This window comes from Aotus nancymaae, unplaced genomic scaffold (genome assembly GCF_030222135.1).
Source record: "Aotus nancymaae isolate 86718 unplaced genomic scaffold, 86718_ANA_hifiasm-v0.15.2.pri h1tg000049l, whole genome shotgun sequence".
Classification (NCBI taxonomy): domain Eukaryota; kingdom Metazoa; phylum Chordata; class Mammalia; order Primates; family Aotidae; genus Aotus; species Aotus nancymaae.
This window is the reverse complement of record NW_026988463.1, coordinates 32,645,665-32,658,838: the sequence shown is the minus strand read 5'-3', so window position 1 is coordinate 32,658,838 and position 13,174 is coordinate 32,645,665. Positions and strand designations below refer to the sequence as shown.

Here is a 13,174-nt window from a genome sequence, read left to right as displayed (position 1 = left end):
GCTGCAAGATAAAGGCTGGTTTTTGAGTCTCAAGGAGGTTTCAGGGCTTCGTGAGAGGGGCTGGAATTTGGAAGGGCTCTTCCTGAAATCTCTGCCTGGCTGCTGCCTTTCAGAGCCCCATATGGGCATTTTTCTATCTGTATCGCTCAGGGGGCACTTGTGGGACCTAGGTCCTATATGGCTTCATCCTGCCCTATTTTTCAGCATGAAAATAGAGAGTGGCCCATTTTCACAGCCTGCTCTCCTTCCATGTCTGTGCCACGGCATCCCTCTTAGGCAGTGAGTTAATTAGGGAAACTGACAGGGAATTTATGAGAAAAAGAGAACATATTTCAAGAAGTTTCAGAAGGAAATTGAAATTCAAAGGGAATTTTCCAGGGTGTTCCCAATGGGCAGCACGGAGTCATGTTGGGTGCCCCCACCTTCCTGCTGGAAGCTTCGGTGCATTGCTGTCAGCGGCAGTGCTCCCTTCCCCTTTACTGTTGGGGGATGGGAAGGCAACAGCGGCCAGGGGCTAAGATTTGAAAATTATGCACATGTACGTATCCATCCTTATTACTGACTCTTCATCAATTTACTGTCGTTCATTGCGCCCTCCACATTCCAATTCCTTCTCTCCCTTCTGCAGGCACCAGGATACTGACTGACTTGTTTTAGAGAAAGGGGAGCAAGAGGCTACGGATCTGGGGGGCTGAGAGGAGGGAAGGACATGAACAGGCCAGGAGACACCACCCAGACCCTCAGAACCAGCAAGGCTCTGAGGAAAATGACGGTGTCATGGCAGAGTTGTGAGCTACGAGGGGGTGAGGCCCTCCCTGACGTGGACTGTGGTTGTTGAGAATGCCAAGGAGACCCCAGGTTCCTGCTGCTCTGATCTACGGGGAAGCCAAGACCTCTTCCCCTCCCAAGAGAGCTGCTTTGGGGGGATGGAGGCCAGCGAGGCCTCTTTCATGTGAGAACAGCCAAGTGCATAGGGCCCAGCAGGTGCAGACTTAGGGGTGAGCGGTTTGCCCACCACAGCACAATGTCCTCTCTTGGGCCAATTCAGCCTGAAGCCTGTGCCCACTGCAGCTGTCAAAATGTGGGAGCAGTGCCGTGGCTGCTAAGGCGAGCAGCGGAATGTGTGAGAAGGGGACAGTCTGTTTTTAATACAGGCTAGTCCCTCCAGGCTGGAGAACAGCCAAACAGAATCAGATATCCCGGCTCAGTGTCCAGGTCACACCAAAGACAGCACGAGAGAAAAATCAGCTCAAGGAGGAAAGAGCAAGAACCTTCAACCTCAACAGAGCAAGGCTGCTGCGCCTGCGGGCATGCCTGGTGGAGGAGAGACACACCCTGGCCCCAGCTCCCTGCCAGTCAGAGGCAGGAAGAAGGTGCCTGGCTCCATGTCCCTATGGTTGACCAGGCTGTGTGTGGCACTTCTACCCCTCCATCCACCCAGCCCGCGGGCGCTCCCGCTGGTGTACCGAGCCTGAGGCCCATGGGCACAGGTGGCATCTTTCTTGCTCTTCTCCACTTGCAGCTGCCGCAAAGTAAAACTTCTTGCACCACTCCAGCCCCTACACAGGAGTCCTCTGCTAATGGGAACCTGTGTCAGGTATAAAAACCTATTTCCCCACTTTGCACCTCTGCTGTCTTGCTGACCCCCAGGAGTGGGAGTCCTGAGCCACAGTGGCCTGAAGCCCACTCCCAAGACCTGCCTGACTTTCCCCCTTTCCCACCCTCTGGTCAAGAGAAAGGGAAGGAAAAGAAAAACTCAGAAACCCGAAGATTGTTTGGAATTTATTCTCTTAAATAAGAATGTAACATTTGATAAAAAAAAAAAATTAAAAGCATGACACCTTGGTTTCACAGTAAACAGAAAAAACAAAGTTACACAATTAAATAAAAACTCACAAAGAAACACACCAAGAACTCACAACAGCACAGGTTAAAAACAAGGGCAAAAATAAAGGCTGAGGGAAAGTGGGCAGCAGACAGGCAGCGTGTTCCTTGGCACTGCTAATCCTCTCCTGCTGGGCTCTCGTACCACCACTCGGAAGCCGGCTGGCTGCCCGCCCCTCCCACCTGCACCCCCAACTGAATGGCTCAGGAGAAAAGTAAAACCCTTAATGCCCTGCTCAGAACTTCAAGGCTATGGCGGAACCCCTTGTGGGACAGCCTAAGAATGTTCCAGTGTCCTGCAGAAAAGGGCTGAAGATGCACTAACCACCAGAAGACAGGAGTGAGCTCAAACAGCTACCTCAGGGGAGCCAGCGTGCAAGCCAGACAGAAGACAGGTGAGGTGGGTGCCCAGCTCTCCGTGGTGCCCTGCCAGCAGCAGCCCCCTGCTTTCCATGTTTGCTCTTAAGGCCATTTCTTGGGGGTGTGTGCTGCTCATTTTCTGAGATACCCACCCGCTCACTTCCCTACAGGCATGCTGCTCTTAGGCTGCTGTGCACCCTCAAAGCCCTGACCAGGGGCACAGCTCCCCAGTATGAGGCTCCTGTGGTTCTCAGAACAAGGAACAAGAAGCTTTAGAAACAGCTTCACAGTTATTATTACTATAATTTAGGGTGCAATATATAAATATCTACCCGTATATGTGCAATTAGATCTATATACATATAAATGTGTACCTATATATAAACATTCTCACACCACCGTCCACTATGGCTCTTGGGGTTAAGGTGGGAGGTAAGCTGGACTGCAGAATTCTCTTGCTCTACTAGAAGGTTTTCCACAAATGCCTGGAAGGGAAGAGGACTTTGGAAGCAGCAGGACTTCCTAACTTCCCCGTCAGGTGGGAACCCCAGGGTTGAATCAAACGATACTGCCTGGCTACCCTTCTAGCTGGTGTGGCAAAGGCCTGCACTTCCTAATGGCCCATTCAGGATCCAAACTATGGAATCTCATGGTTATCAAACGAGGAGTGTCTGGGGACAGGGGACAGGCAGCTACCACTTGTGACTTCAGATCACCGTTTCCGTAAGATGACAGGAAGCTAGCGTGTTTCTCCCCTCCCATCTCTGTGGCCGGCACTGCCGATGAACCAGGTGACGACACTCCAGGGAAAAAGCTCTTCTGTTCCCTTCCGGCTATGCCTTCGGCCTCCCTGCTTCATTTTTAGTAATCTACCGTATCAGATAAAAAGAGGATTCCTCTGGACAAAAACGAATTCAAGAAGCCTACAGCTGAACTTCTCATGTCCAATGGTAAAGTAATCCCATTTGGGGTTTTCCTTTCTCTGCCTATTGTTGTTCAAGCTTTTTCTAGTCATGGTGGGTAGTACGAGGCCAGGGTAAGAAAATCTGTGCCAGGACCACTAATATGCAGTAGTAAGTATAAGCTTGGAAACAGAGCATTTACAGATTTAAGAACAAAGAAGAGCATTTCTATATTAAAAGCACATTACAAACAAAAATACTGTAAACAATGTCCCCAAACACTAAATTAGGCAGCAGGCACAGATTTGGTTACCAGAGAAAGGTGACACTTTACAGCAGACCTAGAGTGGGTCCTTTGAACTGTGGGTTGTAATTAGGTACGGGTGTGGTTTTCTGTTTTTGTTTTGGCAACAGCAAGAATTTTGGCCCAAGAAGGAAAAGAACATAAGGGAGAAGAGAGAAATGCCACAAATAAAGAGGAGGCGCAGAGTGAAAGCACTGCCGGGTGAAACACTGCCCAGTCACAGCTTTACCAGCCCTGCCTCCTGGGGAAGTAGGTCTAGGGAGGAAGGCTGAGTCACACACAGGAGTCAAGCGCCTTCATCATCGCCTCTTCTGGTTGAGTGACAGAGGAGGCGGCTACCATGGGCCTGGGCTAATGACTGCTCTCTACAACATTCATTCTGGGATCCTGAAACACCTGAGCTTTTCTGAAGCTTTTCAAAAGGAAATCTAGTTAAGTCATCAAAGCTTCAGTTTCATATTGAAAGAAGGAAATCTCTATCAAAGGAGGTATCTATTTCATGCCAACCATAAAACACCACCCATCATCCTGTTCCCTTTCTACCGAGGCTGGCAGCAGAGTGAGCCCACAGGGAGGCAAGGTGCCTGAAGCATGTTCTAGATGCTAAGCTGCCGCAGGCTAAGCAGCCCTGAGCTCGCTGGTCTCTGCCACCCAAGCTGGGGGACAGGGCCTATCATTCACCGAAAGGGTCCACACTGTGATTCCTTTGGGACAACACATTTTGAACTCCTGTGCTATACCAAGCAAGTCACCATCTGCTCAGAATCAAGAACCACCGGGACAGAGACGTCCTCAGGGCTGACTCTTTCTCGGTGGTTTGGCTCTTTCACCACACTGCCGACTCTCCTCTCTTATTCTCTTTCCTCACTATGTAGAATATTCTTCTTTTTCTCTATGGAACCCTTAATTCTTTAGAACTCCTAAAAACCTGAAACCCATTATACTTTCAATTAGATGGCAAGAATGGCAACCTGAACCAGATGGGAAAGTCGGCAAACTTGGCTTCATTGAGGAATAACCTAAACTTCATTATGTTTAATTCTTTTTAAAGAATGTTCTGTACTCCAAACCCAAATGCAGTTTAATTTCCTTGAGATGTTCTACTTGGTAGCTGGGTTCCTCAGAAAACCCGTATCTGCTGGAACAGGGCCCAGACTGATAAGGTGGCGCTCTCCCCACCCCAACGTGCGTTCTGTAGCATAAGGCCAGACCCCTGGGGTTATTTTTCTCTGCCAGTGATTCTGTCCACGCTCTGAGTGTCAGCTGCAAAGGGCTCTTGGTACTTCATGAGAAAGATGGATTATAAAGATCTTCAAGGTTGTAGAAGGTTTAAAAGTCATTAATGGTTGAAACACGGCTATAAAATGTTGGTCCCACCTGCAGGGCACTTAAAAACCTTGCTCAGATTATAATAAGGGCACGTGCAGTAGCAGGAGCTGAGTTCACCTCGCTTGCCTGGGGCTTGCTGGGTCTCAGCCTCCAGCTCCCTGCGCCCAGGGTGCACTGCCCAGCCTCTGGGCACATTTTCCCTCTCCCAGGATGAGCACCACAAGGCCTGAATGAATCAGCTCTCAAGGATGCAACTCTGGGAACCTCTTATTGAAGGCCAAATGGGTAATTCTCTTGTCCCACCATGGAAATTCTATTACCAACTCCTTCTCCATGGTTTCCGGCACTGGCTAACCATCTTCAATTTTTCTGAGTTTTGAACACAGCTGCTTGAGATATATGTGTTTTGAACAAGAGTTAAGTGTGACAGGCAGAAACACAGCCCTGCTGACCTCCTTTCACCAGTGACCCTGCGCCGTAAACCATCTGGAGCTGCATGTGAGGCATTCAGAACACCTGGCAGTTTGTGGAGCTGTGGATGCATCTCACAGGCAAGTTTTACATGGAGCAGAGAGAGGCCATTTTAAGGAAAAAACCTACATAATTCTTCCCAACAGGCCTTGTACCCACAAACCCTGCAAGTCCTGCCATGCTATGAGCAGAATAAATGTGTTTTTAGAGGTAGAGATGGTGGTGTTCAGTTCCCAACACCAGGATGGTCGTGAAAGTGGGATGGATTAGCGCTGGGGCCTCATGAGAAGCCCAGTGGCCAAGGGGTCAGGGCAGGGCATGCCCCATCACAGTGTAGGGCAGACAGGAGAGCGGCGACAGGGAACAGGATGCAGAATCTTAAACGCAGGGAAATGCAAAGCCAGACCCCAGGGCTTAATCGACACAGCTCCATGCTGTCAGAGGAGCCTGAAGACAAGTGCACGAAGGCCCTGGCCTCACAAGGGGCGGTGACGGGAGCAGCCTGTCTCAGTGCCTGCGAGCTCCTGTCTACCTACATGGGCTCTGGGCTGCCCTGATGTGAGATGGTGCGGACGGGGCTAGGGATGGCGCTTCACAGCTCTGCCGCCCACCAGACAGCCCCCTCACTGGGCCACAGTCTGCCAGTGGAACTCCCCTCCCATTTGCACCAGCACCTCCGACAGGCCATAGAGAAAGGGGACCCCGAATGCAAGTAGCTGGCACATGAAAAAGGAGTCCAGAGGGTTTTGGGCCACTTGGTGCCCGATTGAAGAAATGTTGCTTTGGAGGTGCTGGCTCATGCCCTTGGCCTTGTCACAGAGGCCGAGGGAGTGACGCGCCACCCAGCCAAACAAGGAAGTGAGGCTACCTGGGGTTCTCTCAGTCGAGCCGGCCACTGCGTTGGCCCATCCGGTTGCGTCTGTGGTGAGGCCATCCTGCAGGGGTCCTTTGGCCTCCTATGAAAGTCCATGAGAAAAAGAAGAGTGACTCTGACTGAAGCACCCAAATCCCCAGAAGTGACAATCTGACAGGCTGGTTTTACATTTAATTTTTTCTTAAGAGGTAGGGTCTTGCTGTCACCCAGGCTGGAGTGCAGTGGCGCCATCACAGCTCACTGCAGCCCCGACCTCCTGGGCTCAAGCGATCCTGCCACCTCAGCCTCTTGAGTTACCGGGAGTCAAGGTCTAGATCCACCTAGCGGCATCTCTTCCTGCAAGTCCCTCTGCAGGCAACAGAAGCCCCTCAAGGGGGACTGACAGGCAGGCATGCTGACAAGGTGGCAGCCATGCTGAAGAGACTGCTGGGTTCACCATGGCAAAGCCAGGTGGAGAAGCCACCCTCATTTAAAAGAGCATAAGAAAGGAAAAAGTTCTCAGACAAGTAACTCACAGCATGAGTTAACTGAAGGCCCCGCAGGCAGGGCGCCCTGTGGGTGTGGGGAGTGAGGGTGGCGCTACTAAAGAGCAGAGGGATCCTCCTGACAGTTTCCTCTCCCACCTCGCCTTTCTGGAGGAGGGCTCTAATCATGTGGAACATGAGTAGGCGTCACCCCAGTGGCAGAGTGTCCTTCTCTCAGAAACGTGCGTGTGTTGTTGACAAAGGCAAATGTCTATGCAGCTGAGACGGAGGGCTGCATCACCTCCTGGGCCCGACTCTTAGGTGGCAAGTGGAGCCTTATCTTAGCGAGGCAACCTCAGATCACCCATGAAAAGATGGTTCCCTCCCGACCCGGGACTGCAACAGCATCTTGGGCCCTCCCCACTCCCGAGAGAGGCAAGGCCGCAGGGCGTTTGCAGGCTGGTGGCCGCGGGCCCACAGCCACACTGCCGCAACACCCACTGCTTCTCCCCCACTTACAGGATGGTCACCATTACCTGTCCAGACAGGGGAGCCACCGCTGGTCTCTTCCTCTGTGCGTAGCCAGAGAGCCGATAGCAGTAGTGTGGCTTACAGTAGAATTTACCTGTGAACAGCAAGAGGCAGGGACACAAGCGATGAGCCAGGCCCTGATCCCGAATATGCCTCCCTGGTCTCAGCCATTCTGTTTCGTCTCCTTCAGCCTCAGGAGGCCATCAATCCACCCAGCCTTCCCTGGGCCCAGCTTTCTTGTCCAGAGAAGCCAGCGCCTCCCGGTAAACTCTGATTCCAGCCCTCCTCTCCCCTGGCCTGAGGGGGGTCTTTTCCTTTGGGAATGTGAAGCCCATTGAGCCATCACCCAATCAGTGCCCAGAGCAAAGATGTGAGGCCTGTGTGGCAGGGCCAGCAAACAAAGTGGCAGTGTGTGAGGAACAAAGACGTGGTCACATGAAACGCTGCAAGCAGCATTGCTGGGGAAACCAAGAATGAATACAAGTGTTGGGTGGAGGCACGGAGGCTGCGGGGTGGGGCACTGCTGGGCACTGGCTCCGACAGGCCTACCTCTGCTGCTCCCTCTCCCGCACCCTATCCCTCACTGCTCTTCCACCAGCCGGCACTGGGCCAACAGCAGGCTGTGACCCCTCAGAGGGTCAGGAACAACAGGAAAGGACATTACAAAACAAAAAATTCTGCAGTGGACTATGAGTAGGATGGAACAGAACAGAACAGAATAGAACAGAACAAAAGCCAGAATGTACTGTGGCATGATGAGAAAAAAACAGTATTTCTTGGAACTTTCAACTGTGTCTGGGTCTTAACATAACGTGTATTCCCCGCTGGGGGTGTGGTCAGAACAATCTGAACAACACTGGGCTTGGCTTTTCCCATGACTCTGGTACTGGAATTAACTTCAGAGTCATTTTTTTCTGACTCTTCTTACTCTCACTTAAAGAGGTAAGACTTCTGAATCTCAAGTGATAGACTCTACTATAGAAACTGTTGAAACAGAAGTCATCCCATTTCATTTTCCTCATTTGTAGAGTGCGCTTCTTAAACAAATGAGCTTTCCTGATCTCAAAGCTAAAATAAGAGGACCAAAAGTCAAAGAAAATAAAGGTAAGATGGCATTCTTCCCTTTCCCTGATCTGATTATATCCTTCTCCTTTTCCTTCAGAGAAACTGACTTGTTTTAGTTTTACCTGCACTCCCCATTCAATGCTGAGTAACTCTATTAGAAAGACATAGCTTTTATATGATTTTCATAATGCCTAGTATATTTTCTTAAATAGAATGTGCCACTGGCTACTGCCGCTTGGCCAGGATGCAGAGACGCTACAGTGGGAACACCTGATGGCCACAAGACGGCCAGTCTTACGCTTGCTTCTCCAGCAGGGGAGTGCAGCCATGGGATGCTGCTTGTCGCTTCACAGCTGCTTTTCCCCGTGTGAATAAGCCACTCAGCAATAGCTGAGGTGAGATAAAACGTATGAGTGCTTGGATCACGCGCTACTTGCTTTGGTCTGTTTTGTATCTCATTCTTTAAGAAACACCCCGCCCTCCTCCATGTGACTCTGACAGAGGCTGGCAACCAAGTAGCCTGAGCTTCCACCACCAGTAATGCATGACCCAGGCCACTGGGCACCCACTCCCTCCACCCCACCCAGGACAGGGTGCTCTGCAGACTGGCATGTGGCTAAAGGCAGGCTCGCTGGATGGTGAGGGGGAGGGAAGGGGCAGCCCTTCCCTGCGGACGGCTATCTGGATGGAAGCTGTAAAGCGAAGCTTCAGCTGTAATCTGCGTAGTGTTTCTATTACTTGTAACCAAGAGCTTTGTTTATGACAGTATCCGAAAACTAAAATGTTATCATGGCTTTCATTTTTTTCTTCTTTTTTCTACATGAATTTTCTTGTTTCTGCAAGATCTTAAACTATAACTCAATTGAACTCAACTGAATCCTCCTTGAACCCTGCTCTGGTATCCTAAACTAATAAAGAAAAGAGGTTTACATTTCAAAAACAAGTTTTCCAAGCCTAATAAAAAAGTTCCAGCGAACTGTTTTCTCTAGGAAGGCAGTACAGATGATGCGAGGAATATGAGTGCTAACTAAGTGTGACCTCAGTTCCTGAGATCAGCTAACTAAGTGCTGTCTCAACTGCTGGGCAGCCGTGTGAACCTGCCAGTCTTTTGGAAGATGTCTCCTCCGATGGAGGTGAACACAGCACCTGCCTCGTAGGTAGAGATACTCAACGAGATGGTACAAGTCATGTGTACACCCCTCCCTATATCCCTTCCCAAACTCAACATGATGGAACTTTGTGCTTTTTAAAATATTTTTAAAAGCTAATTTTAATGTTAACATTTACCAAGTGCCAGACACTATATTAACTGCTTTCCAACTATCAACTCATTTAGTCCCCAAATGAGTATGCGAGGCAGGTGCCATCAGTACCCACCTCTTTCGCAGTGAGGCACAGAAGGCCGAGGGACCTGCCCAGAGCATCGCATAGTCAGTGAACCGCAGAGGCGGATGCAGCCCAGGACGCTGGCACCAGAGCCTGCACTATCACAACACTGCCATGCTTGCCTCAGTGGCAAACCCAGCTATGCTATGTTAATTTTTGAAAATTAGCTATGACTTGCAGGTGATTCAGTCAAGTGACTGATTCTCAATGGTTCCAATTAAGGAATCCTGATAATTGAATATAAGTGTGACTGGAAAAGGGAAATGGAGAAAACAGATGGCCACAGGGGAAACTGAAGGTCAAACAGGCCACTGGTTCATTCGTTCATCCATTCATTCATTCATTTATCCCAGGCCTGAGTGCCACTGTATGACAGCTACTGATCTGAGCACTGACAGCCCCTCAGGCAAGCAGACAGGTTCTCCAGAGACACATGGGTAAGATAAGACAGCGAGAGCCCTGCACGCAGAACCACACGGGCGCAGCAGTGCCTGGGCAGCTGCCCTCTATCAAAAGGGCCAGACCCCTCTCTGTGGAGCGCTGCATGGAGACGGTGGCCACAGGCAGCTCACCCTGTGGAGACCTGGGGGTACACTTCAGGAGAGGACACAGCAGAGCCACGTCCTAAGGGAGCAGTGGCTTCATCACGCGTATGGAATGACACTGGAGGGAAGAGCACAGCACACTGGGGGCAGCTGACAGCACAAGCTGGGGTGGATGCGCAATGCCCTCTCCGCCTGGGACAAGGCTGTGTGCTCTCTGCAGGGCAGTGGCTAGGACATTGGTGAGATCCAAGTCACACCTTTTAAAATCCCTCTGGTTGCCCTGTGGAAACAGACTGGGGTGTAACAGAGGCAGCGAGGCCAGCGGTCCAGGTGGAAGATGTGTGGCTGGCTTGGGGGCTGTTGCAGGGATGGAGACCACCTCAGGCTCGTCACTGACAAGGACCATCCTGCACATACCACCTGTGCAGGTAGTGTATGTCTCTTCTCAAGATGACAGGGAAGGGCCTGACACTGTCTAATTTAGGGTCCTTGTCTTAAGAGCTGGCAGCGATCACAAATGAGCTAGTGCTTTGCAAAAAAGGGAAGAGCAGCGCTGTGTTTGAGCAGACGGCATCCTCTAGAAAGAGCTGAAGACAGAACAAACAGCACCATAAGTAAAACACAGAGACATCTTCAAATACGATTCTCAGTTTTCTAGTATGGAGTCGGCAGCAGGCCTGGAGTCACTACCCCGAATCTCTGACCTGGAATGAATCTCGGGTGTCATTTGGTGCAAGCTGGCTATTACTAGTTGTGTCAATTTGGACAAACAACATGTAAATTCTCTGAACTTGGCTTCCTGACTTCTAATTACAGTAATAAAGAGCTACCTCTTTTTTTTAAAAAATGGAGTAAAGGCCGGGCGCGGTGGCTCAAGCCTGTAATCCCAGCACTTTGGGAGGCCGAGGCGGGTGGATCACGAGGTCAAGAGATCGAGACCATCCTGGTCAACATGGTGAAACCCCGTCTCTACTAATACAAAAAATTAGCTGGGCACGGTGGCGCGTGCCTGTAATCCCAGCTACTCAGGAGGCTGAGGCAGGAGAATTGCCTGAACCCAGGAGGCGGAGATTGCGGTGAGCCGAGATCGCGCCATTGCGCTCCGGCCTGGGTATCAAGAGCGAAACTCCGTCTCAAAAAAAAAAAAAAAAAAAAAAAAAAAGGAGTAAAAAAATAAAATAAAATAAAATAAAGAGCTACCTACTGGGGTTGTTGTGAGGACAAAGGGTGTGATGTGTTGGCCCAGGACAGGCCTGGGTTACTTTCTCATGCCACAACCCCGCGGCTTATTCTTTGTTTTCTGAGGCTCTTCAGTTAGATTTCTGAGTCACTTGGCAACCTGGATAAAGAATAGGCCCCTAAAATTCCTTCCTGCCTCTAGTCCACCTATCCTCTGACAGATGAAGAAGAGGTCTGTGGAGGGACTAAGCTGATGAAAATTTTTTCTGGGTTAAAATTTGGGGAGGTGGTTTAGCACGGCTGTTCCTCTACTCCGGTATTAAAAATACGGCACTCAACCAGGCTGGCCTCATCCTGCCCCAGCCTCATGGTCACTGCCATCCGAGCTCCTGCCAGACTTGCATCTCTACCCACTATACCCTTCGCTCTCCAAGTCTAGCCAAGGGTCGGGGAGGTCATTCCAAGCTGCTCTTGAACTTCATGGATTTCCTCCTCCCTGTGCTTCTACGAAGCGACAGCCTAGGTTGTGTGGCCAGGTCTTTCACTGCACACACTTGTGCTGCCTGCTACTCTTTATGGTCTCATCCCCACAGGAAAGGGAGCTCCTGGAGGCACCCATTACCCTTCTGCACCCTCCACAGAATGCAGCAAAGATACACACCCAACCAGGGACAAAAGTACCCACAGATCAATCAGCCGCACCTTGCGGCATCTTCTTTCGGGGAAGACCCCATGGTGAGAGGCTAACTAGAATACCCTGAGCACCAGGGGCAGCTGAGCGAGGATGGGTGGGCTCCCTCTGCCAGGCCCCATCCTTGAGACCAAAGGTGCTAACTAGAGAGCAGGTGTGTGGGAGAAGCAGAACAGAAAACTTGACAGCTAACAATCTGCCTGCCTTATCTAAACGGCATCCTAATTCTTCTGTTCTTCCCCACTCAAGAGTGCTTTTTACCCAGGCACCATAGTAGGAGGCCCAGGCACCATTACAGGAGTCAGCCTTTCTCAGCTCACCTCTCTGGGCTCCTTCTGACAGAGATGCCTGTTCGTTCACTCTCAGGACGGCCAAAGTGACTAGGTCCTAATGGCATGGCATCCCTCTCCTATACGACGTCACTTTATAATCTCATAGACAAGCAATCTTCTATCAATGTCAGGGACTTTATGTCATCTTATAAAGATTACTGCCTCTCAGCCAGGTGCAGTGGCTCACGCCTGCAATCCTAGCACTTTGGGAGGCTGAGGAGTTCGAGACCAGGCTGGCCAACATGGTGAAACCCCATCTCTACCCAAAATACAAAAATCAGCTGGGCATAGTGGTGGGCACCTATAATCCCAGCTACTCGGGAGGATGAGGCAGGAGAATCGCTTGAACCTGGGAGGTGGAGGTTACAGAGCCAAGATCGTGCCAGTGCACTCCAGCCTGGGTGACAAGAGCGAAACTGTCTCTCGAAAAAAAAAAAAAAAAAAAAATTACTGCCTCTCCTATTACTCTAGGCCCCTCATTACTCTGGAATCTATAAGACTACCTCCCACGAAGCGCCTCCATCATCCTACAGGAATAGGAATAAGATGGGGGTCATCAATCCAGGGTTGGCAGATGGCGGCCAGCCTACCTCTGCCCATCATGATGGCTCTATCATCGTGTGCATAATTCTCTACTGTTTATCTCACCAAGGTCTTTTCACTGTAAAATCCAGCGCATGTTGCAAAAGACCAGGCCTTGAACACCACAGTAAATTAGACTCAGGCCCTGCCCAATGGTTCTCAATTCACCAGACAGAGATTAGACGAAGCCAGAGAGGTGTTAACCCGAGACAAGAGCAAATGTCTGAGAACCCAGGGGCCTGGGACCCAGCTCCAACTTGCTGTCATCAACCACC

At 50.5% G+C, this 13,174-nt stretch overlaps 1 protein-coding gene across 16 annotated transcripts in view; it reads right to left on the bottom strand.

Annotated features, from left to right (window-relative positions):
- MICAL3 (microtubule associated monooxygenase, calponin and LIM domain containing 3) overlaps window positions 1-13,174 on the bottom strand; it is a 273,518-nt gene that overhangs the window by 67,740 nt on the left and 192,604 nt on the right. For all 16 annotated transcript variants that reach the window (XM_064362782.1, XM_064362781.1, XM_064362787.1 and 13 more), the window contains 2 exons: window positions 7,125-7,213; window positions 6,119-6,206 (listed from right to left, as the gene is read on the bottom strand). In XM_064362782.1, the coding sequence (XP_064218852.1) occupies window positions 6,119-6,206; window positions 7,125-7,213 (177 nt within the window). The remainder of the gene's footprint in view (window positions 1-6,118; window positions 6,207-7,124; window positions 7,214-13,174) is intronic.